General features: G+C 34.4%; 1 protein-coding gene across 2 annotated transcripts; it reads left to right on the top strand.

Annotated features, from left to right (window-relative positions):
• The first annotated feature begins 877 nt into the window (after window positions 1–877).
• Window positions 878–12,381, top strand: LOC149547618 (uncharacterized). Of its 2 annotated transcripts, XR_016353901.1 has the most exons (11): window positions 878–1,206; window positions 1,278–1,394; window positions 1,491–1,789; window positions 1,872–1,966; window positions 4,363–4,469; window positions 4,552–4,647; window positions 4,731–5,023; window positions 5,101–5,255; window positions 5,410–6,422; window positions 6,620–6,889; window positions 6,990–7,701. XR_016353901.1 is itself a non-coding variant. In XM_089791722.1 (6 exons), the coding sequence occupies exons 3-6, from the start codon at window positions 7,710–7,712 to the stop codon at window positions 12,209–12,211; spliced, it is 3,369 nt and encodes a 1,122-aa protein (XP_089647848.1). In that variant the 5' UTR covers window positions 5,915–6,422; window positions 6,620–6,889; window positions 6,990–7,709; the 3' UTR covers window positions 12,212–12,381. The 2 variants fall into 2 exon arrangements, 1 of the variants encoding a protein (XP_089647848.1); XM_089791722.1 differs by lacking the exons at window positions 878–1,206; window positions 1,278–1,394; window positions 1,491–1,789; ... (3 more) ...; window positions 4,731–5,023; window positions 5,101–5,255 and adding exons at window positions 9,328–9,845; window positions 10,183–10,506; window positions 10,613–12,381 and having other exon boundaries at window positions 5,915–6,422; window positions 6,990–8,637.
• The last annotated feature ends 7,750 nt before the right edge of the window (window positions 12,382–20,131 follow it).

The raw sequence follows: 20,131 nt of genomic DNA, 5'->3' as shown, positions 1-20,131 counted from the left end.
TTCAACAAATATCATCTTAATTACATAATCTCTAAAAATGTTATTGTCAAATATGTGAGATGACTTTTCCATGCATTACACTCTTCTAGTTTTTAGCTTTTCCCATTATTTTCATGTTCTCTTGCATATATTATTTAGTTCATTTTAATTTTAGGTTGTTGAAATAATGAAGGAGAATTGACTTATTAGGAAAATAGATATTTGTGAATGTCTAATTTCTAATTAAACAAGCTCTAACAAACTCTTTTGATAAAATCATATTTTTTTAATTAATGAATAAGAACACTCACAAGTAACTTTGTATAGACCCTTGTCGATCTAATGTACTTGTAAGCTTTGTACCTCTATATTTGAGTGTCACCCTCATAATACAAAATTCTAATAAAGAAAAACAACATATAAGCAATGTTAGCCATCTTCATTTACTTAAGTTTTGAACCCATCCATAATAAAAACCATACCTAAGCTTGTATACAACAAATGACATCCAATCAATCTCTCCTATTGTGATGATTAAATTTTCCACTCAAAGTGTTAAACATAGGATTGACTTACTTTTACTTTTTGCAAACTTAATTTTTATATCAGTCTATAATGTTTAAGACTTTTGGTCAATCTTCAAAGGGAAGAAGGAAACTAAAAGGGAAAGACCTACCTGGTTGCGGTAGAATATTTGCTCTTGCAGATATACGAAGGCTATGCACGAAAAAGTAAGGAACGGAATAGATATATATGGTCCACTCCGGCATAATGGCATCCATTTGTGGTGAAAGATCACCACATGTTATGTACGAAAAGGAAACGCTTAAAAATAAATATATGGACTGGCAGTCTGGCATAAGGAAGGGATTTGTTCAATTCGGCTTTTTCAAAATAAAGTAACTTGATTCCGATCGTGCTTCACCCAGTCCAGAAGGAAACATATTCTTTAATTTGTTCTCGGTTTTCCTAAATTCCCCCTTCCACTAATTTAACCTCGGTTGTAGTTGTTCGATTTTTTACAGAGGAGATCAAAGAGCAGAGGCCGACGCTGTGCTGGATTTGTAGACTGGCCAAGTCCTGTTTTATATTTTCCAATAGATAATGGGCAACACATGTTCATGCTGCTCAAAAGGCATTAAGCTTCCTGCGGTGGAAGATGTTAATCATCTTGACGAAACAATCTCTTTCCTTGAGACGCGATTGGACGCCATTCTCATTGACAAGGTATTTACAATCTATCCCGATTCAATTTCTTCCATCTAACGCTTCACCTCTCATAAAGCATTTCGTTGCAGCCGAACGAGAGCACGTCTGGAGCAGAGACTAATTCTGCTCCAGTGGTTTCTTCCATCGAGTATGGATCCTACTTCCTGGAGACTGTGGTGAGACGTGTCAAAAGGCATACTTACAAGGTATTATTAGACTGCTATTCAGTTTAATTTTCAGTTACATCGTGCCACAAAAAATCCTCTATTTGTAGTTACATGATCCATATTTGATGTTTGCAGTCAGTGGACAGCAACAGTGAGATTCAGAAAGTAGTTGCTGAGATACTGAAAGAAGCGGAGCAAGTTCAGTGGGTTGGAGTTGGTCTTGCTGTTGTGACCTACGTGTTGGACCAAATGTATAAGATCTCAAGCAACAGGAGCGAATGCGTTGAGGTTTTGCGTTTCATGTGTGGCGTGGCCAAGCACATCAAACGACAAACCAACCATTTAGTCCCAGAAAAGCTGAATGGTCTGGTTGTTTTCATTGTAAAAGGATCCATCTTCTGTATGTCACGAATGCAATCAACCGACCTTTCTAGGTAAAATTCCTCTTAGATTGCCTATTGCGCTACACTTGAATATAGACGGGACAAACTACTGATAAATGTATATTGTCAACAGCTCTTTTTCCGCACTGGTGGACGAGGAGGAGATAAAGAGTCTTCAATCCCAATTGGTCGTCAAGTATGTTGAGCTCGGACAGTATCCAGATGAAGGTACCCGTTTGCTTTTGTTCAGCTTTTAAATACAATTGACGGTGGGCAGAGGGAAAAAAGAAACCTACAGCTACAGCTTTTGATTATTATTTCTTGCTGGCCTAAAGCAGCGTACATATGCCTTGATTAGGATGCTTATTTTCTTAGCTATTATGAGAACATTGTCACACTTTAGTTTTTAAATTTCTAAAAGTAATTACATCGATATGTGCAATCCCCAAACGCTCTCTTAGATCATATTCGTATTAGGAAGTACTGTATGTATATTCAGATCTGCATATTCTGAGCAAACTTCTTCATTATTTATTTATCGATTCTCAAATGAAATGAAATGATATATTGTGTCAGTGTGATTGTGATTGTGATTGCGATTGCTTTTTCTATTATTTTTTTTCCCAAACAATACAACTGTTTATTTGTTTTCATACAAGATTGATGTTTATCTATTTAATCTCTCAATAAATTTGTCAAAATTCTCCTCATTCTTATAGCTTTCACACGTTTTAAACATGACTGCCACTCTTGATTTGAATGTCACTAGATTTTATCTAATCTGTTCTTGTCACAATCTCAATATTCTCTTTCCAACTTTACAATGCAATTCTTTTGAAAATTTCAAAAATTGTGTGAATAAACTAACTCTATGCATTATATCTGACCTTCTATAGCAAAACGATACATCAAACTATTCAATTAGTCGTTTGAAAAATTGTAAATTCACCACTAGCCCATTGTCTCTGTTACTACTTTTAGTTCATACAACAATTACTAAAAGTGCTCAACTAGAAATCAATATTTTAAACCTCTTTAACACATCCTTTTCATGTTTGGATTGTCTATTGAAAAATCCAAGTTGATTTGATTGAACCACTTCAATGCTTAAAAAACACTCCATTAATCATAATTTGTTATCTCAGTTTATTTTTTCATAATTATTTAGGATTTGTCGATGCATTAGTTGCAATATATTTTTGATGTGTACTTTTTGGGACAAGCTCATTCATGTAGATTTCAAAAATAATAGTTCTTGTTTGTCTAATTTTTTATTCAAACGTATTGAATCAAGTTTTATGAAACCATGAGTCATGAAACTTGGGTCAATATGTTTGACTTGTTACAAAAATATCAACTACTCATCAATTGATGGGCTAAAAGAGCTCTATAATGAATGGTACATAAGGAAAAACACTTGCTGAAAGCTTTACAAATTGGGTAGCAAACTAAGTGTGCTTAACCGTGAAGGAAACGCTATGGTTAAACACACTTGAATTAGAGTACAATATTGGGATGAATGACCTCCATAGAAGTTAGTGCTTCACCCTGTGAGCATCACCTAGATGTAATGAGTGATAAGTTTTCCATTCATTTCATAAGAGATGAGTTATTGTTAACCACTACTCATTACACCTAGGTTAGTGAGTTTAACTCAAAAAATACACAGTTGAATCTTCATAGAAATATGACAATTTGACTTATTGTAGAAAATAATTTGTACTCATTTCTTGACAAGCTAAAGAGGCTCTATAATGAATGTCCCATAAGACACAATGTTGGTGAAGGTTTTGTAAATGGATAGAAAGCTAACTGAGCTTTTATTTGGAAGAAACTTTAAGATTAAGCGTGCTAAGTTGGAGTTGTACTAGGATGAGTGACCTCAAAACAAGACTTGGCACTTCACCCTTGCATAATATTCACAATTTAACTTGCTAGGGGAGAGGATCCAATACTTGAGCAGGTTCGAATGGTTGTGATAGGAGTTGTTAACTTAACACCCACACTTGTTGATTTAATATCCAACATTTTTGACAAGATTGTACCAATAGTTGTGACTTTAAAGTTGTTCTTGCTAATGATGACTATCCATAATTGAATGAAAAGTGTCCATTTTCCCAAAAAACAACAAACAGTGTGATGCTACATCATCTGCACAAGTATTGGGGTCTCAAATGCACTATGATTGGTCTAACTTCTTTTTGGGCTCTTTTGAACACTTTGGCAAAAAGCATGTTGATGTGGTATTATATTTGATAATGTGGCTCTGAAACTTTAGTTATAAGTAGGTGACTTGCCAGGTAAGCTACTATTAAAAAAAAGGGGAGTGATTTGAAATTTCCACATAAGATTTTGAGGAGCGCAAAGTTAGGGTACTCAACTACTAGATCCTTTCCCCTATTATCATTCTCCAAATTGTCAAAAATCTAAAATTTAAATTTACATAAGAATCTGATTGAAGTCACTAATTCCATATACAATGGAAAACTAAAATCAATCATTGCGTTAGAAACCTAATTCTTTTATAAAATTAATTAGCTGGGTACATTTACGAGTCAAGTATATTTTGCTTGTTGAAATCACAGCAAGGGTAACGATTGTCCATGTTATTTGTACTTCTACAGATGACAAGAAAAATGCTTTTGATTTTCCGGAGGATATTCTGAGTAGCCTGAATGAATTAATGTGTTATATTGAGGCATGTTTTGCGAAAAGCACAGCCACTGACAAGGTATGAAGAATTCATTTTTGACGAATTAGAATCAGTTAGTTTTTTTGGATTATAATGCAATACATATCAGTTTCTTTTGCAGGCAGAAGAGAAGACGTCGATAGTGGCCTCTTCAGTAAAGTACGGCAGAGACTTGCTGGAAAATGTATTGAAACTTTGTAAAAGACGTGGTATCAAGGTATTGGGAGGAGCTGGCTTGTTGATTTTAAAGGATTACGACCAAGGCATTTTACAAAAAAATTCATTTTTTTTCGTTTGCAGATTATAAGTGGTGAATCAAGAAAAGTAGTGGTAGATGTTCTGAAAGAAGCGACTCAGATGCACTGGGTTGTAGCTGGGCTTTGCATTGTCGCATACGTATTGCAAAGAGTAGATGATGCTTCGACTAATAAGGAGGAGTGCTTTCAATATCTACAGTACATGTATGACCTGGCTAAACACATCAAGGAGTTAGATGGACAAATAACATTTGAAAAAATACACGATGTCGCTGAATTCATTTTCAAAGGATCGTTTTTCTGTGTTTCTCGAATACAATCTAGCAAGCTCTCCAGGTAACTATTACCTAAAATTTTATGACAGTCAAAGATACGTATTTTAAGTGGATATTGATTGGAGCTTATTGGTACAGATTTTTCTCTTCTGTGGTGGATATTCAAGAGATAAAGAGACTTCAATTAGAGCTGGGCAGGAGGTATCAAGATTTGACTTTGGAAGCTCTAACTGAAGCTTTGCGTCGAATGCCTATTGTGTTGCCTCCTTCACAGGGCCAATATCCCGATGCAGGTTTCTCATTTATCTTTTAAATTCATTTCTTAGTACCGCTGATTGGGTTTTTTTTTTTTTGGCATTAATAAGAAATCAAATGGTCAAGAAGTATGTAAAAATGCTCCCAATAGTCAATTCTACCCGATTTAGTCGTCTTCCATTGATTTTGCAGTGGGTATCGAAGGCTCAGTATTGGAGGTTAAAAAGCTGTTGGGCATGAACGACAAGAAAGATGAATCAATCAGAGCTGTTGTGATTTATGGGGTTGGGGGTATGGGGAAGACGACATTGGCGAATGCCGTCTTCAGCTCTCTCGATCTGAAAGCCTACAAATACTGCCATCTCATCATCAAACAAGACTGTTCTGAAACTGATGTCAAGGATCTTCAGGCGCAGATATTGAAGGACATGTTTGATAAAAATTTGGAATTCAGGAATTCTAAAGAGGGTCATGAACATGTCTCGAAGGTCTTCAGCGAACAAGCAAGAAAACCCTTGTTTATGTTTATAGACAATGCCCTGAAAGGCGACGAGCTTGCTAACATTCTGCCACGGGATTTATCATGTTTTCCAAAGCGTAGCAGATTGCTTTTGACCACCAGAAAGCTGGACGAGACTGACATACTTGACCAGGCAAATGTCATTACCCGCCGGGCATTTGATTAAAATCCTCTTCCTAGTGAAGAGGCAAAGAAGGTGTTGTCAAAGAAAGCTTTAGACAGTCCTGTTGCAAATTTTGCCCCAAGCTCGGATATCGATGGCCTGCTGAGAGCATGTGGTGGCATTCCTTTGGTGTTAAATCTTGTTGGCACCAGATTGCGTAAACATCGCAACAACCTGTCCGCCTTCAATAGCACCATTGAAACCTTCAAGGATTCGCTGGGTAAAGGAGACAGCGAACTAACTGAAAGAGTAGTGGACGTCGTGTATTACAGTTTGCCCGGGGATCGCTATAAAGATGCTTTTTTAGATATAGCAGCTTTCTTTACTTTTTGGGAGCGGCAGATTGTGAGCTATATTGTGGGTGAAGATGAGCTTCTGGCGCTGGAAGACGCGGCACTGGTAAAGATCAACGATGGGAAAGTAGAACTTCATGATGTCATTTTCAAACGAGGAAGAAAATTGTCAGAATCGGATAGAATAATCGATTCGCAATCTCTGACTGATATTGTTGAAGACACGCAGGTGTATTTTTCATTGTGATCGGCACTTTTCAGATAATTTGTTACTATCGAGTCCTAATAAATACCTTGTTAATTCCTAAGATTTTTGTGCAATATACAAGATAAGTCTACAATATTTTGTATGCAATTTTTTACGTGGGTTGGTATTTGTTTCTGTGAAATGTAATATTATTGAGATCTCATACTTTGAACCTGCAGAGACTGGAGAAAGTGAAAGGAATTAATCTTTCATCGGGGAACTTGGAATTCCAACTTCAGGCAGAACATGTGGATAAGATGCACAAGTGTTTAAGGGTTCTGATTATTGAAGGACGAACAAAAGTCACTGGATTATGCACCAGAAAATTTGAAAATCTAAGACATCTTAAAATTGTTAAGGGTTGTTCACCGATAGAAATAAGGCAAGCTAGAACTCCAAAGTTGGCAATTTTTGAGGGCTATGTTAGGAGTGACCACAGGTTATGCGAGGTAAGTTTACCATTTCATTTCTCTACGTGTTGTTTATAATAGAGATATGAGATCTGTTTTTCTTCCTTATTCTGATTTGGATTGTCAACTGTGTCTCCAGTTACCTGATTCTTTGCGTAGATTAAATGTGGCCTTAGAATCCTCTGGGTTGGAGGAAAGCTTTGTCAAACTGTCTCGATTGGAACAGCTGGAATTATCCCAATATAAGCAGTATATGACAAGGCTTCCACAGAGCTTTGGTCAGCTTGATTCTCTTCGTTGCCTAAAATTGTCCAAGTTTAGAGAGCTCACTTTCTTGCCCAATAACTTTGGTCAATTAAGTAACTTGAAGGATTTGAGCATACAAGAGTGTCCGAAGCTGTCTAGTCTCTCTGATGATTTTGAACAGATGAAGTCATTGCTAAATCTGAAAATCGGCAACTGCAGAAGTTTGGAGAGGCTTAGTGATACCTTTGGTCAGTTAAGTAACTTGAAGGATTTGAACATACAAGAGTGTCCAAAGCTGTCTAGTCTTTCTGATGATTTTGGACAGATGAACTCATTGTTAAATCTGAAAATCGGCAACTGCAGAAGTTTGGAGAGGCTTAGTGATACCTTTGGTCAATTAGGTAACTTGAAGTATTTGAGCATACAAGAGTGTCCGAAGCTGTCTAGTCTTTCTCATGATTTTGGACAGATGAAGTCATTATAATCTCTGACTATCAACGACTGCAGAAGTTTGGAAAGGCTTGGTGATACCTTTGGTCAACTGAGTAATTTGAAGGAATTAGTGATAAACGGATGTCCAAGCCTGTCTAGTCTTTCTGATGATTTTGGACAGATGAAGTCATTGCAATTCTTAGAAATTGGCAACTGCAGAAGTTTGGAGAAGCTTAGTGATACCTTTGATCAATTGAGTAATTTGAAGGCATTGGGGATATTCGAATGTCCAAGCCTGTCTAGTCTTTCTGATGATCTTGGACAGATGAAGTCATTGCAATCCCTGAATATCGACAACTGCAGAAGTTTGGAGAAGCTTAGTGATACCTGTGGCCAATTGAGTAATTTGATGGACTTAGTGATAATCGGTTGTCCAAGCCTGTCTAATCTTTCTAATGATCTTGGACAGATGAAGTCATTGCAATCCCTGGAAATCAACGACTGCAGAAGTTTAGAGAAGCTTAGTGATACCTTTGGTCAATTGAGTAATTTGAAGGAATTAGTGATATTCGGATGTCCAAGCATGTCTAGTCTTTCTGATGATTTTGGACAGATGAAGTCATTGCAATCCCTGAAAATCGCCGGCTGCAGAAGTTTGGAGAAGTTTAGTGATACCTTTGGTCAATTGAGTAATTTGGAGGAATTGACAATAACTGGATGTTCAAGCCTGTCTGGTCTTTCAGATGATTTTGGGCAGATGAAGTCATTGCAATCTCTGGCAATCGACGACTGCAGAAGTTTGGAGAGGCTTAGTGATACCTTTGGTCAATTGAGTAATTTGAAGGAATTAATGATAACCAGATGTCCAAGCCTGTCTAGTCTTTCTGACGATTTCGGATCTTTGACATGTGTGACTAGAATAATGGCAACTGAATGTCCTCTATTAGGGGGAAAGGCAGTAGACCAGATGATCGAGTTGAAGAGCTTGATGGTGTTAGATATCCGTGGTAGCCAACTGCTGATAAACCATTGGAAAAAAATCGAGGATGGGCACCCTCATCTTATACGCAAGGGAATGAAGAGAGATACGACATTTCATTTCCAAGCAGGTACTTTAGTTTTCTTATTGCTGATTATCGAGTTTATAATTTAGGGTTTTGAAAGGTTGTTTTGAATTTGTTATCGCTTGGACAACATTGCAAGTACATAAAATCGCAATGTAAGGTAATCTTATTGAGAATAAAGTTTGAGAAACAACATTATAAAACTTAATATATTAAAAAAAACAGGTCTAAAAATCAGTCTGATAATCTGATCAGATTGTGAGCCCTCACAGCATGAAGCCAGAGTATTGTTAATAATTGATGTTGGGTTCTATGATGACATTCAAAGACCAAGGAGGTCCATCGTCATCCATTTGCTGTGAATCCACCATTCTGCGTGCTGTTTTCTCTGCCATGCTCTGTTCGACCGTTTAGATCAAGTTTTCTATTAGATTTGTTGTTGATATGTTGTAGGATTTCGTGTTTATAGGCATTTCCTCTTTTCAAATCTACCGTTACATTTAGATTGCAGAATCCCATTCATTTCTTCCACTTTTCAATCTTCATTCATTTGTCAGTTTCTCAGCTAAATATCGGTTCAAATCTTCCTTATCATCGTAGGTTATTTAAGTGTCTCATAATTTTCTCACCCTCTATTTATCAGAGGTGTTTTCAAAACATTTTTATTGAATTGAATATCGTTCTTTTCAGTTTTAATCATTTTCTGCAGCTAACATTTCTTTGTTCTGTTTTCAGGGCTTTCTAAAGAAGACTCAAAGAAGTTTCTTTGTTTGAAGGCTTTGGGCAGCGCTAACAAGTGTTTTGACAAAAGTCTAGATATTGATTATCTGCTGAGAATATGCCGCGGCATTCCTTCAGTGCTGGAGATGGTAGGGTCAATGTTGCGCAAACTTGGTAACGACGTCTCCACTTGTGAAAGCACTATTCAATTTCTGAAGGATGCCCTAGTCAATGGAGAGGGAAATTTAACTGAAAAAATAGTCAACGTGGTCTACGACACTCTGCAAGAAGATGTGTACAAGGATGCATTTCAAGATATAACAGCATTTTTCTGTGAGTGGCGTGAAAGGACGGTTGGTTACATTGTCGAAGAAGGGGCGCTAAGAGCCATAGAAGAGGCAGCCCTGGTACAGATATCTGAAGAAGGGGGAGTCATTGCACACGATATTGCTCAAGCACGAGGAAAAAAATTGTCAAAAGAAGTCAGAATAACTGATCCGTTATCCCTCCGAAGAGCTTTGCAACATACAAAGGTACATTCTGCCAATACGTCAGTGAAGCTATACGCTCTATTTTCTTATTTTTCTATATTAATCTCAATCTTCTTAAAGCAAGTCGGAAATTTTACATGACTTTGCGAGTAGGTAACAAAATTGTTAAAAAAAATCGTGATTTTCTTCTTCTTTAGAGGTTCAATTTCACATAATTTGTTAGAAGCGACTCTATATGAATATATTCACTAAATTCACCGATGAGAAAAATAAGATGCAGTATACAAGAAAAGTCAATTCTATTCTGTATACAAGCCTGTTTGAGGGTTTTAAATCTCTAACCATATTATTATTGTAATATAAGACTTTGTTCTTGCAGGGACTTGAGAAATTGAAAGGAATTCGTCTTGCACTGGAACAATCTGGTTTTGAAGAAGAAGAAAATGAAAATGAAGATGATGTAGAAGAAGAATTCCAACTAAAGGTAATACTAAAGGCAAAACATCTTGATAAGATGCACAAGTGTCTAAGAGTTTTGAGTCTTGGTATTGGCGCAAAAGTCACTGGAGCATGCAGCGAGAATTTTGAAAATCTAAGGTATCTAAAAATTAACAATGGATACCGTTCGCCGCTGGAGTTAAACAAGCTTCCAAGACTGGCAATTTTTGAGGGCCGCATAAGAATTCATGACAGGTTATGCAACGTAAGTTCAACATATCATTTTTCTGTCTATTGCTTAGAATGTACGATTCAGATCTGCTTCCTTTTTAATTTCTAGGGCTGATTTGGATTATCAACTGTGTCTCCAGTTACCTGATTCTTTGCGTAGATTGAAGGTGGATGCTCTGGAATCCGATGGATTGGATGAAAGCTTTGGCAAACTGTCTCGTCTGGAAGAGCTGGATATATCTCAAAGTAAGAATTATATGACGATACTTCCACAGAGTTTTGGTCAACTTAAATCTCTTCGTTGCCTAAAACTGTCCCATTTTATAGAGCTCACTTCCTTGCCCGATACGTTTGGTCAATTGAGCAATTTGGAGGAGTTGAATATAAGTGACTGTACAAATTTCTCTAGTCTATGTGAAAATTTTGGGAAACTGAGCACCTTAAAGAGGCTGAAAATAATGAACTGTAAAAGCTTACTAAATCTCTGTGATGGTTTTGGTGAACTGAACAACTTGAACAAGTTGGATATAGTGAATTGTACAAACTTGACCAGTCTTTCTGATAGTTTTGATCAGCTGAACAATTTGAAGAAGCTGGTTATAGTCAATTGTTCAAACTTGTCTAGTCTTTGTTCCAGGTTTGGGCAGCTCAAGTCTTTGAAATATCTGAGAATTCGTGGCTGCCGGAGACTAGAGAGGCTCAGTGATGATTTCGGATCATTGGCATGTGTGGCCGTAATAGACTCATCGGGATGCCTTGTATTGGAAGGGAAGGCAGTCGACCAGATGATTCAGTTGAAGAGTTTGACGGTGTTAAATATCCGCGAAAGTCCGGTGCTGATAAAGCGTTGGGAAGAAATTAAGGAGGCAAGCCCCCTACTTGTTCGGACACAAAAACGGAGGGACATTTTCTTAAGACAGTCAATGTCGAGGGTATTATTTGATGCGGAAAGCAAGTTCGTCAATGTTGATGGAGTGATGGTAACCTGGCCATCCAATTCCATGGGGGGTAAAGGAAAATTTGTATTCTTGGTGACGTGTTGTGATCTGTGCTCTCCGTCAAATGAGGCAGCCCGTAAGAAGGTGGAAAGTAAAATGAGGGAGCTTTGTCGTGACGGTTTCCAAATAATATATGTGGGTTTAATGGAGCAAAGTGAAGAAAGCATTGGCCGGACCCTTCGCTCTTTATCCCAGGGCATTAAAAGAGTAGTTACCATTTGTGCTTGGATTCCTCCTCCTTTCCACTACAAATGGAAGGAATTATTTGGCTTTTTAACATGTATGATGTTCCCTTCAGTCTTGAAATTGCATACCTTTATTGCCAGGGCACACATCTCAGCCAGCAAGCAAGGCAATCTACAAGTGGAAGTCATAAGGCAAATATTTCCAGAGCCAGAGCCAGAGTCAGAGCCAGAGTCAGAGTCAGAGTCAGAGTCAGAGTATGAGTGTGTTGAAGAGTATGAGTATGTTGAGGAGGAAGATAAGGGGGCGGAGGAAGATGGGGAGGAGAACAAGGAGGAGGACGAGGATGATGATGATGAGGAGGAAGATAAGGGGGCAGAGGAAGAGGGGGAGAACAAGGACAAGGATGATGATAAGGATGAGGACGAAAACAAAGACAAAGATCAGGATGATAACGAGACTGAGGAGGTTCAGGAAGGACAAATGGTAGATTTGAGCGGCGGCTTCTCAAGTCTATATTCTCATTTGGATTATAGCTTTATCTCTTCCACTATTTAAGCATATAGTTTTGAAGGCTTGTAATGAGACTTGGGATTTTTTTTTTGAAGTCCCTGCTTATAGCAGATATATTTATGCATTTCTTTTATGTAAAATTTTCAATTTAATTAGTCAGTCAATGAGAACAAAGTATTAAATATTATATTAGATAAAAATATTATAATTGATTATTAGGTGTTTGAGATTTTCTGAACTATTTTATATGCTGTTAACATATAACACACAGTTAAATTCTGATAGCAATATCACTATTTTATATGCTGTTAACATTTTTTTGCTTTTGCTAGCAGCTAAACAGGTCTGTTAAATCCCCAAAAGCAGTTATTCACACAAGCACATACTTCGTGTGACCTTTATTCCTTATTATTAGATAATTTTGTAGAATTGAAGATAAAGGCACTCAAAAATCACACAGTTAAATCCTGATAGCAATATCACTATTTTATATGCTGTTAACATTTTTTTGCTTTTGCTAGCAGCTAAACAGGTCTGTTAAATCCCCAAAAGCAATTATTCACACAAGAACATACTTCGTGTGACCTTTATTCCTTATTATTAGATAATTTTGTGGAGTTGAAGATAAAGACACTCGATCTTGTAGGTACGTATTTATACATGTTTAAACCGAGTGCTAAATACTATGTTCCTCAGATTAAGTCCAGTGTCATTTCTCCTTCTTCATTGGTAGTATTTAGCAACGGATAACCAACCAATCCCAGCACTTCTGTATTTGAACTCTATAGCTTCCCCAATGCATGCACAGATGCTTGTTACACAAAGCTTCCTCCTAGAAAGTTAATGGCATAGTTACACTGTCTTTGGGAGAAGGGGATGGTATAATGGGGGATAAGTTTTGTAGATGGGGGACAGAGGGGTCTTAATTTGGAGACGGTAGGAGAAGGGAGGATGGAAAAGATGTATTACAATATAAGATATAAAAATATAAAAGAGTAAATATTTGAACATTGTATTGAATTGGAACATGAAATATTGAATATAAATAGTAGAATTAACAAATGAGAAACAAATAGAATCAACATGAGACTTCCCCTATCCTCAACTAAGATGGCAAAATCTAATAGTACTGCTAGAAATGGTACACGAAATCCCTAAATCCTAGATGCATCCCCATCTCCCAGACGTGGGGCAAAAAGGAGGACGGATCTCCTAATAGGATGCAAAAAGGAAGGTATTCCTTTTCGGCGAGTTCTGCCAACATATTTAGGATTCTTCTGTTTAATGAATTTTGTGCAGTTGTGGCCGCCTTAGACCGAAAAAAACAATTAAAAGTTAAACAGAATTATAAAATTTGATACGGATGTACAACCGTCTTGGTAACGCTGAACGGTCTCCATTGGAAGTCATTAATGCCTACTATCATAGATGATAAACATCTGTACAGTCGCTCTGCTAATCGAGTTTTTACAAAATCATTTATCATTTATTATTTATCTTCTCCTCCTCTACGTTTTTCTTAATCCCGGTGCTTGGGCGCAAGATTTTACAAAGAAATTTCCAGCCAAAATTGTGATTTTCAGCTTGTTTTCAGTGAATGGAGTTTTATGCAAAGTTTCTAATATTTCCAAAAGTAGCGTGAAGATTTATGTTACAATTTTTGCATAAAATGTCAGTCGTTGTTGGACGACAAGGGTAGATTTTGCATACCCTTTATTGCTGAAAGAAATGGCTGTTATATCGGTAAACGAGTTCAATTTCAAGTTTCATTTCCCATTTTCTTAAATGGGTTTTGAGTTCAAATTTTGTTTCTTATCCACCCGCTTTAATGTTATGAATTTATTTTTCACTTTTGTATTGAAGATTGTGGGTACTTTGAATTTTATTGATTTTTATTTTCACAATTTTGTTATGGACAACTAGGATCAAGATTCATGAGCTGCACACAAGCAAGTTAGACCTATTGAATCAGCTGAAGGAGCTCAAGTCTGAGCTGCACTTCTCACATAAGAGCCCCTCAAAGAGCTCTCAAATATTATGTAAGTACTTAAAAAAAAAAAATAGTTGCATTTATTTGGTTTTTAAAATTAAATTGAAGCATTAAAGATACCGACCAAGAAGGCACTATTGACCATAATCTTATATGGTAGACAATTTTTTAACACCATACACATTGATGGGCTATTTTTTTTTTAAATCGTAAAATTGATAATTAAATTTCTTAATAAACTGTCAAAATCTCATATGCCATATATCTATAACTAGCTTATATATATTATATATATATAAAATAAGTCAAGAGATATCCTTCTCGAGGCGTCTATTTTCATAATCCCACAATTTTGGTCATCCCATATTTATGTGAGCCTAAGAGGCATGTGGAAATGATTCAAGACTCTTGATCTGCCTCATTTTTACTTCCATTTCCTCTCTACAATTTTCACGATTTTAATTATAATTATATTTAGCCTATTTCTATTTTGTTTTTCTGACATGTAAATGAACATCAAATTTTTTTCAAAATGAAAAATGTTTACATTGAAGATTGCTGCCACTGTAGAAAGCCTCTTGACTTAATAAAATTTAAGATATTTTATACTTATAAAAAAATTTAATATATATAAATTTTAGAAACTCAAATTACTAATAAATATACTATAACATAAATGTTAACACATATTTTATATTATTTATTATATATTTATATTTATATTTTTGCATAATTCATTATGATTTGTAATTATTATTATTTTAGAATCATTTTTTATAAAGCATATGATTTTAGAAACTTGTTTATATTTATATTAGTTTAGCATTTTTAAGATTAAATATATGAATTTTAAAAGTTGCTTACTTTATTTAATGTTTTTTATTTATGAATAAAATCCTCTACGTTTTAAAATTTTCTTATATTATTAATTTAAAAACATTTATGATTTTTTAAAATTTTCTTACATTATTAATTTAAAAACATTTATGATTTTTTAATATATGACTAATTTGTACTTATTTTTTATTATTATATTTAAAATTATTTTCAAATAAAATATGAAAAAATTAGAAAGTTGTTGTAAATATAAGGATTTTTTAATTGTTAATAATTTACACATATTTCAATTTGTATCTATATAAAACAATCATATCACAAAAACAATTATTTCTTATCAAAAAATTGTATCTCTTTTTATTGTAGCTTCAAAATTCATCATCATCATCATATTGAATCACATAAGGTAAATTTTATGTAGTTTTAAAAATTCTTCTTCATCATTTTGATTCACATAAGGTAATTTTATGTAGGTTTTCAATATTCGTACAAAATAATTTTCATACATAGTTACTAATGATATATTTATTTTTGCAAGTACATCAACGCTATATTTACTTTAATGGTTGTATAAGGGAGATAAACTCTTTTGTTAATGCATTGCATTTGAGTTGTGAGGGTTTCAAAATGAAAGATGGATAAAGAGTCTTTTGTAATATAGAGTATTGACTTCGAAATGAAAGATGCATAAAGAGTCTTTTGTAATATAGAGTATTGACATAGAATTATCCTCATATAATGAATTTATGGTAGGTTGTGCTTACTATTCTTGCAAGTATTGTTAATTGTGAAAGAGGATTTTCAAAACAAAATATCATCAAAGATGTTAGAAAATCAAATCTAGGTTTGGATACACTAGATGCATTAATGAGAGCATCATTAAATAGATGTGAAATAAATGATGTAAATTGGAATGAAATATATCATATATGGAAGAACACAAAATCAAGAAAAGTTCTTGACCTTTGATTAATTTGTTTTTTCCAGTCTATGTTTTGTATCACAATTTTAAATGATTTTTTTTTCTTCTAGATTAGACTATTAGATATTTTAATTTTGAGTATATGTTTTTTATATTTAATATGTTGCAAATTATTTTTTAAAAATATTTAAATTTAAAAATAATTTATTAAAGTATTCATATAAAAAAAATTGACAATCAATATTTTTCTTAAAATGTGAAATGAAAGGAGGGCGGGGGCCCTAGCTCGGTTGGCTAAATCTTCCCTGTTGCAGGGGGTTGGTCACGGGTTCTAGTCTCCTCCATCCTCGTGGTACCGGTGGGCATGTCGCGCCAGTGCTACCGGTCACGTTAAAAAGTTTACTAGGCACACTGCAGTTTATAGGGGGGCCATGTTGCACCGGTTCCTGCAGTCTAAAATTTTAAAAAAAAATAAAAAAATGTGAAATGAAAGGCACTAAAATGATGCAACTATCATAAAAAAATCATATGACAGGAAGGGGTGACCGTCAAATTTCAGGCTTGTCACCACCCCTCTCTGACATATATTGTTAATATCATTATTATTATTATTTTATTAGACTCCAACACATACCAACCATTATGGGCTATAATGTTCTCTCTAATTTGGAAGAAAGCAAGGACCATATGTATCCTATCTACGAGCAATGGAGCAAAGCCCATTGTCACTTCACCCATGTTTTACTTTCTTGTAGGACATTGACAACTATCAATGAACTTTTTCTAAATATTATGATTTTTTTTTTAATGCCAAATCTTTTACAAATCTATTTGAGCACGATTCAAATTTTCATATAGATAAGATGGGGAATGAGTTAATTTGAGAATGAAAGAGTTTGCTCATTGCATTTAAATATACCACCTTTTTAATAATAATTTTAATTTTAATCTTTTTATGATCCCTTTTTAATAAATTTTGATGAATTAGGGGCGGGGGCCCTAGCTCGGTTGGCTAAATCTTCCCTGTTGCAAGGGGTTGGTCACGGGTTCTAGTCTCCCCCATCCTCATGGTACCGGTGGGCGTGTCGCGCCAGCGCTACCGGTCACGTTAAAAAGTTTATTAGGCGCACTGCAGTTTATAAGGGGGTCGTGTTGCACCGATTCCTGCAGTCTAAACAAAATAAATAAATAAATAAATTTTGATGAATCTTTTTTTTAAGGAAATTAAATAAATACTTTTATTAATTCTATAAAATATTTATCGTAATGAAATTGACTATAATTATTAAATTTATTTCAATTGACATTTATTTCAAAATTTGTCTAGAATTTAGTTTTTCATTCTTTTTAATTTTGTAGCAAAAATTTTTATAACTAATAAGCAATATATATGCATTCATAATAAATAATAAATTATTTGAATTAATTTAATTTAAAATTATTATATAGTAGAATTTAGAATATTAGATATGAGAAGAAATATTATATTTTATAATTTATACTACATAGTTTTATGAGAAGTATTATATGATAGTTATACGGAAATTGTTCAAATTTAATGATGTAAGACATTTCTTAATAATCAAATAATAGTTATGAACTAGTCTAACACATATTTCATACATTATGTATCACAACATTTCTACATCATCTACTTTATTAATTTAGAGTTGCAAACATTCATCAAACTAAAATAACTAGTCTTCCAACAATGAGAAAATATTCTCCACCATCAATTCTAAAATTGTGTACACCTAGATCTTTTCATGTGTGTTAATGATACATACTTCCAAATTTTGATTATCTATTGTACTTCAATTCTAGATTTTTATGTTTACTTATTTGTTAAATTTAGATTATTACAAATAAAATATCAATGGTATTGCAAGAGTCGATAATAGAATGAATTGCATTGTTGAAATCTATGGAGCAATGACATCAACATTAATACTACCGAATTGGCCTACTATTCCTTGTCCTCATTCTCAACATAACCAAACTAGATTATTCAATCTTAATCTCCATAGCTACTCATCTTCATATATATATATATATACACACACACACACACACACACACACACACATAGTGTGTTTTCTAGTTTGGTTATAAAATTGGTAATATAGATTTGTTTTTATCTCATTGTAATGATAGATGAGATAGTGTGATCTAAAAATTTAATGATAAAAAAACATATACAATCTAATTTAGAAATAAAACTTCACTTCAAATGGATTGTATATATCTAATAATGTTAATAGATTTTTTTTGATTTCCATGGCATTTGTCATTTTTGGAGTAGTGTTTGCTAATTTCAAATGAAAAAAATATCTTTATGATGTTCATAGCTTCCCTTGAAATGATTAAGTTATGAGATGGATAAAGAGTCATACAATAAATTTTTTAGAGAAAGTAAGCAATGAATGCAATAACATAAATATATTAAAAGACAATAAACCAAACTATTTATTTATATAAAAGTTAACATATATAATATCAACATCTTATATAAATATCCTGAAGTGTATTGGGAAATGGTGGGGTTTGATATGGAGTCTCCATTTAACTGATTCATGCTATGTTATTTCCTTTAAACTATTTGGAAATCATGATCGTATCTTTTATAATTATTTTTGTTTTATAAGTGAAAGCCCAAGGCCATATATAGATTATAAAAAAAAAGTGCATCCCAACTCTTGAGGCACTGAGAGGATGGAGTTGGGTGATAGTCCTTTTGTATAAGCCTATTTTAGACAATATTCAAAAATCACAAATTTCACTTTTCTATGAAGTTCGCATAAAATGATGCATGATACCTGAAAGTCACTAAAAAAACTACATAGGAAAGCCATCTTATATTTTTTGTTAGTAGTTATAAAAGAGGATATTAGATATTTATTTCTCTGTTCATTAATAAAAATATTAGATTTTATAATCAAGACAACCACACCATCTAAAAAAATTGCTAAACAACCCATAATATGAAACATAGGGGACAAATCTTCACCTTTTACAATGGAAGCCATTATTACTTCAAAATCATTTACCTTAAGAACTACCACATAGCTAGATAGCTCCTTACATCCATCCAAAAGTACCTATCGATGAGAAATGTGACTGAAATCTAACATACTACAATAAGATCAAGGGATACATTCTCATTTAGAAGCTCATATAGGGGAGATATGTATGGAGCTCAGATAGTTAATCATCCAGGATGTGAGGAGGAGAAGGGGGATTCTCTATCTCTATACATCTTTTTCTTTGGGAAATGGGAGTTTTGAACACTCCATGCTGACTTCATTGTCATTCTCCAAAGCCCCAATTTTATCTTTAGCTATATATTGTTCCAGCCAATTCCTAACTTTGGTCCTCTTAACATGCAAAAAATAGAGAAGAAAATGGACATTCCTCTATAAAATCAAGAACCACTTGATCAGCTTGGCTTGATTGTAAGAAGTAATGATGGAAAAGAGAGTGACTAGTTTCCTTCCATATAAGAGGATGCCATAATGGCATGGACAGAACATCAAAAGATCCTCTCTCAAGTTAACTATGACCTTTTCCATATTACCCAAATACTCAGGCTTGAAGAGATGTCTCACTAGAGTACTCATAGTTCCCTTATCTAGCTCCACCGAGCTTTCCATGGCTATGAACATAGCTGAGATATCACTGCGCACTCGATACCATTCATAATTCATAATGAACACCTTACCCAACATTATAAACACAACCCTTACAACTAAATCGTGTGTATTAAGAAGGTCTTCTTTGAGATTTGTACCTATAATAGGTTCATCAAAGGCGACTTGATCAAGAGGGTTTGATTTTTATGATGGTATCGATCTAGAAGTCTTCCTATAAATCCTACCAATTACTGTATTTAAAGCCTACTTCTGAAACTATAGATCTTGCAAGACTTTTCAACTTCCTCGAGGCCCTTGGTTTACCTAGTGGGTTGAAGGAGAGAAAAGCCCATAAAGTTGGGGCTCACTCTCATGGAAAAATCAAGGGTGAGACTATTTAGCTACTCTAAGGATTATAGGTAAGAATAATCCCATCATTTATCAATTTAGTGATCATTCCAACTTGAGTTTGGGATAGGAAAGACAAGCCTCAAATTCTTTCCTAGTTGCGTATTCTTAAAAAAAAAACTAATTGTCAAGACACTGTTTTGAACAAATAATAAAATTCACATACCAAATGATTCATA

The sequence above is a fragment of the Cupressus sempervirens genome, chromosome 7 (genome assembly GCF_028749045.1).
Source record: "Cupressus sempervirens isolate cs-2001-9-10 chromosome 7, ASM2874904v1, whole genome shotgun sequence".
Taxonomy (NCBI): domain Eukaryota; kingdom Viridiplantae; phylum Streptophyta; class Pinopsida; order Cupressales; family Cupressaceae; genus Cupressus; species Cupressus sempervirens.
The sequence above is the reverse complement of the archived record's forward strand: the minus strand, read 5'-3'. Positions and strand labels throughout refer to the sequence as shown.

Bases quoted from the DNA above. Each gene is read 5' to 3' on its own strand.
- LOC149547618 (XM_089791722.1), top strand. From the start codon at position 7,710: ATGAAGTCATTGCAATTCTTAGAAATTGGCAACTGCAGAAGTTTGGAG. The intron at 8,638-9,327 runs GTACTTTAGTTT...TTCTGTTTTCAG, and splicing joins GACATTTCATTTCCAAGCAG to GGCTTTCTAAAGAAGACTCA. The intron at 9,846-10,182 runs GTACATTCTGCC...TTGTTCTTGCAG, and splicing joins GAGCTTTGCAACATACAAAG to GGACTTGAGAAATTGAAAGG.